Raw genomic sequence first — 5,865 nt, forward strand, 5'->3', positions numbered from 1 at the left:
TTATCATTTTCTATTAATTCAGTTGTAGCCACTACAATATCTATGACACTGGTAGTAATTATGAGAACAATAACGATGTTCTATAAGAGGAAATTATGATTAGGAACAAAAACTTACAGGTAAGTCAATGTATATGTTATTTGCCATTTGAAAAGAAAGTTACTAACTTAGAATTTTTTGATAAATAATAATTGTGCAAAATATATTGGATTTCAAATTTGTCAAAAATTGAAATTTAAGAAGCATTGTAATAATATAACATTAATATTTTGATTTTTCAGGAGATGTCATGCGGTGGATGGATAATATGTAAAAAATATTAAGCAGTATATGAATTTTCATATTGCGTAGAGATAACAAAATGAATTTTAAAAAATGTCGACATGGTAATAAGAAATAGCATCATGACAAAGAATATATAAAGACAGTTTCATTTTTTATAAATAAAAATTTGTTGTTCCAGATTTTGAAATATAGTGAAACGTTTAATTAGTATCTTAATATCTTTAAATAATTATTATTTTAGAATCAATTGTAATTGTATCATACGTACTTTTGAATTCGTGCAAGAACATATGTAATTTTGAAGTAGTTATTATTAGGAAATTGTTAGACGCGAACAGTATGCGAAAAGTTAGTATGCAGTGTAATAATTATCAATCAAAACACAAGAATTAAATTCTTGAGGAAAAAATTTCCGGAATTTCTTATTTACACGATTATAAAGAAATCCATAATAAGAAGGAGCTGCTTTCTAATACTTCTCTTCCTTGTAATGCCTATGTTAATGATAACGAGGTTCGACTTTTTGTTTTTAGAGGGATACTGGAAAATTTGAAAGTACAGTACCATTGGGAAGAAAATCACGATATTGAAAACGATATTTGCAAGTAAATTTCCAAAAAATCTGTTTTCAAATTTTCGCTTTCTATTTCACATTAAAAGAAAGGGCTGCCTTCTTTCTCTGCAAGACAAAACAAACATTCTGAATCTCGTATCAATGAATGATGTCAATAAGTTATTTTTCTTTTCAGATTGAACAATATTCCAGATTTATTCATAATTTCATACTACGCGAAGAATAGACTTTCATAGGTATATAAAGGAAATATTAAGTATAGGAAAACTCTTTTTCGTTGTAGGTGACATATGCTTCACGGTTGAACACATGTATTTTTGAACACATATAAATGAAAAAGTACTCTTATGGAGAAAAAGAATTGATACCTTCGATTGACATTAGATAATGTATATAAACTTATGAACGATCACTATCGGTTTGTATTTTAGGTGCACACGCAGATTTGTTGGAGTTCTTATAAAATGTACATCCTGTACGAACGTTTTATTCTTCCAAATTTTACGATACTATGTCTCATATAATAACTATATGGATTAAACGTAATATAAATGATCCGAAAATAGACTCGAACGACATTAATTGTCTTTCTATTTATACCAATATCGAAAATACAAGTAAAGCCGGAGCAATAGTATGCAAGAATGGACTATTTATTATTTTAAACCAAATCATAGCATATTCAGAATGCACAGTATTATCATGAAATGTAAATGAATCAGTTGTAAACGAACGATTTTATTGTAAAATCGTTGCCTCCTTTTTTTCATCTGAAATATAGCAGCAATGAGTACATTCTTTTAATATATAATAAAACGAGATATCTTTATAAAGTTACATATGTCATCACTGGTAACTGTTATCTCGTATGACACCAAATATACCGTTAGTATGGAATGATATTTTTATGAAGATATACTTTAATGAAAGATTTTATGAATGAAACGTTATATAAGAAAAATTATCTCTTGTCATTCTATGAAGTGTAGTAGCTAACGAAGATTAATTTTACGAAGTATTGGAGCAAAAGAGAATTAAAAAATTAAAAAGATCTAAATAAGATTGTTCGTGTGGCTTAATTATCTCAATTCTGGTACACCACTTGTTACATTCTAACTAATTAGCGCTAAACAATAACTTGCAAATATTAAAGATATTAACACCTTAATATTAACACCTAAAGGTTTTCAGGAAATTTTATAATATTTGATTATTGTATATCTAGTCATTGATTGATAAAATTTCTTGTATAAGCATAGATCGAGGTTGACGTCATACGCAGATTGCATATCATTGACAGGTATCGTTTTAATTTATTTTATGGCTAGAATCATTTGAATATTATACGAATAATTATTTCCATTCGAACGATTAATAGATCACGTACCTATAAAAGATATATTATGAAAAAGACGTGACGAAACAAAAAAATATTGGAAATTCCGTTGTCTGTTGATTTTTATTTCCATGTAATTACATATGAAATGGGTAATTCATTAACATCTCCTCGAATCGAATATAATTCGTTACACTTCACAACGATTCAAATAATGGACGGGAAATATATAATAAGTTTCCTGTCCTTGCGTTAAAATAGTACTGTACAAATCAGATGATACAGGAAATACCCAAAACACCCAATTACATCCACATTGCATGACAGCACACTTGCAATGGATTTTTGTGATTTCAATGTCACAGACAATGACACAACTAATCAGAACACGTTCGAGGCTATAGACATTGAAATTACCGCGTGTTTAATACGTTTAAAGCATAAATCTAAATTTCACGCGATTATTTCTTTGTACATTGTGAAACTCTTAAATTATCTTAATCGAATAAATAATCCTAATGTAATAAAACATCTTGAAATAGACCTAGATATCTGAAACAGAAACTCGAAGGATAAGAAATCCTAAAAGGTACTAATCCTAAAATAACAAACTCCTAAATAATAAACAAGTGATAAAACCTGTTATAAATAATAAACCTTACCTGGAATAATCAAATCCTAACTAATCGAAAATAAAATAAGGCAAGCAATTCTTAATCTTTCAAGTAATTTTTTCGAAAACACAGAAAGATAGAGAAATTAAAAAGACGCAGCACAAATTGCAGCACAATGAAAGTTTCAGAGCGATGAATACGATCGTATTAAACTAAATAATTTTCAAAAGTGAAATTACACTGAAACGTATATCGATGATATTTGTCATTTCTACGATCTGTTTCGCTTGATCGTGCTTCTTTTCTGATGTAAATTCAATTTATGATACGAACTAAGTTTCCTTTATTATTATTAGTCCTGCGTCTTTTTAATTCGTCACTTCTTTTATTTCAGAACAATGACGGGCTCCAAGATGCTGTTCGGATGTTTGGCGTTAATTGCTTTTCTGCATCCATTAGTTCACGTTTGTACTTCGAGTAATACAGCTCAAGGTTTGTACTTCGAGTTGTCTTTTTCCATGCACTTCAAATTCCAATACGATCTGGTCACGTGGCCTTCGTACAATTTCGAAATTTTACCTGTTTGGTAATCGTCAATGAAAAAAGAAGTTATGCGTGACCTCAACACATTGAAACAATTTTTATGATTTTTTATTTGCCGGTTGGTCAGCAAGTTAATGGAAAAATTTCACTTAACTATTCGCGTTAATTTCTTCGGTTTAACTTTTGGGAAATGCTTCGTTAGCTTCGGGAATATTCCAACGATTCGTTTTACGTACAAAATAAGCATGATAAATATTACATCACGGTAATGTAATATCGGAATATATTAAAGGTGTAATTTTGTCCGATTAATTATAATTTATTAATAATGGATTGAAAATACAGATATTAGTTAGACAGAGAAACGATGTTTGATTAACAGGAAAACTAAATGCAACGCTCGTATTTACAACAAATAACTTGACAACTATTTGGTAACTCTCTCTCTCTCTCTCTCTCTCTCTCTCTCTCTCTCACTAGCAACTCTAACACTCGACAACACTCGCAACTCAATTCTAACGACTCTATGCTTCGACGTCTCGATCAACTCTGATTCTCGCAACACGCACACTTTTCGATTCGCCTTGGATAGCGAAACCGTCCTTCTTCTAACGTTGTCTATTGTTTCCCTCATACCTATGTAAGAACTACCAACTACGTGCCTTTAGTCACGTAGGCACTCTTAAATGTAAACGAACCACAGAAACACGACGTACACGGTTTTTCTATTTTCAGCCGATCTCCAATCAAAGCTATTCTACGATATCACAATCGGCCTTTCCTGACAATCACATCTGCCCTCAGATGTGCTCATCATCGCCGCTCGCACTTACATCACTATCGTCAGCATTCCACCATTTCATGTGATCGGCTGCCGTGGAAGTTGTACGTGGCCCTTCGTGCTCCCCCTCTCGCTGCACTATGTATCGGTCATTTCGCAGGACTTTTATCACCCGGTACGGTCCAAGAAACTTCGGATGCAGCTTTAGCCCGGGACCCCTCTGCATCCTCTCGATTGCCACTAGATCTCCCGTCCTGTATGCTGTCGCCTTCTTGCGTCTCCTGTTATACGCCCGCTTGTTTCGGATTTGGATCTCCTCAATCCGTCTCTTTGCGTCCGCACGCAGCTGATCTCGTTCCTCTTGGAACACCGCGGCCTGTTCGTCCTCGATGCTACTGCTCCTCTTTCGCTCTTCCTCTATCTTCCTCTCCGTTGTTTGTTTACCCATTTCACTCTTGTCAGGGGCTTTGATCGTCGTGGCAGCATCGTGACATTTTCGTAGGCTCGGTTCGTACATGGAAGACGTTAACAACTTACCATCTACCGAGACTATGATCTCTTCTTTTTCGAAGGTCTTCACGTTCATCGTGTCCTCGACAATCCCATCGTCGTCCTCGTCATCCACATCCTCTGTATATCGAATCTTCGTATCGATATTATTGGAGGGATTCCGCGCGTGCGACTTCCCTTGTCTTTTCGTTCGCCTTGCACTCACTCTCTTCGAGTCTATCCGAAAACTTGAAACAACCCTCACACCCGCAACGCTATCCTTCTCAGTAAATTCGCAAATATCATCAACAACATCCTGTTACTGTTGTTTAGCCAGATTCTTCCTCCTCGTGATGTTCGTTAAGTCCTCCTGTTGGCCGCAAGAATCCGACGAGGACACCATCTCGTGGTCCACTTTACCAATCACCACGTGTCTTGCCACTATTCTCCGTTCCTCCGACACTTGCTGCACAGCTGCCCGATACTTCTTCAAAACTTCTGCTAACTCTTCTTTATTTTCTTCCAATTGCGACAGTAGCTCAGTTCGTTCGCGACTAGCTACATTAACACGATCTTCTGCTTCGGAACGTTGCCGCAGTACTTCCTGCAACGAAGCCTGCGTCTCATTCGGTTCTTGCTCCAGTGCCTGTTTCGCTTTAACTGCAACTGCTCTAGCGCATTCTGCATCTTCTAACTGGTTCTTCAGCTGTCGTAAAGCTGCTTTACCCGTCGAGTCACCTTTCGATCTCTCCAGCATCGTTTGAGCGTCTCTTAGCAATGCTTTGGTTCTCTTCAAATCTCTTTTTAGCCTATGTTGCATGTCCTTAACGTGTGACAAATCTATCTCACTCGCCTGTGTCTCTACATCTATCTTGAGGACTTCCGGACACTCATCGGGATTTTCGTCCTTTATTCTACTAATAAAAGATTTTCCCCCTTTTATACTTATTTCAACAGTGTCCAAAAAGTCTGCGCCAATAATAAGCGAATGTTGCATCACTGTGTCTGGAACTACGTGTATGGTTATACAGTACGACTCATTGTCTATAATAATGTTCGTCGAAAATTTCCCGAGCGTAAAATTCCTTCCGGAACCGACACCGCGAAATCCAACGATTTCCCGACTTAATCTGGACGCTCCGATTTTCACATGCTGATCTGCTCGCATTAGAGTCAGCTCACTACCGGTGTCTATCAACGCGCTCAATTCGAAATTTTCCATCTTAACATCCTTACCACGCCT

At 35.5% G+C, this 5,865-nt stretch overlaps 1 protein-coding gene across 1 annotated transcript; it reads right to left on the reverse strand.

The window, feature by feature from the left end:
* Window positions 1-4,042: 4,042 nt before the first annotated feature.
* LOC117215572 lies at window positions 4,043-4,937 on the reverse strand. The gene has a single exon (XM_033461922.1). The coding sequence runs from the start codon at window positions 4,717-4,719 to the stop codon at window positions 4,153-4,155; it is 567 nt and encodes a 188-aa protein (XP_033317813.1). The 5' UTR covers window positions 4,720-4,937; the 3' UTR covers window positions 4,043-4,152.
* Between the last annotated feature and the right edge of the window lie 928 nt (window positions 4,938-5,865).

Source organism: Bombus bifarius, unplaced genomic scaffold (assembly GCF_011952205.1).
Source record: "Bombus bifarius isolate JDL3187 unplaced genomic scaffold, Bbif_JDL3187 scf7180000009736_frag, whole genome shotgun sequence".
Taxonomy (NCBI): Eukaryota; Metazoa; Arthropoda; class Insecta; order Hymenoptera; family Apidae; genus Bombus; species Bombus bifarius.

Bases quoted from the DNA above. Each gene is read 5' to 3' on its own strand.
- LOC117215572 (XM_033461922.1), bottom strand. From the start codon at position 4,719: ATGAACGTGAAGACCTTCGAAAAAGAAGAGATCATAGTCTCGGTAGAT.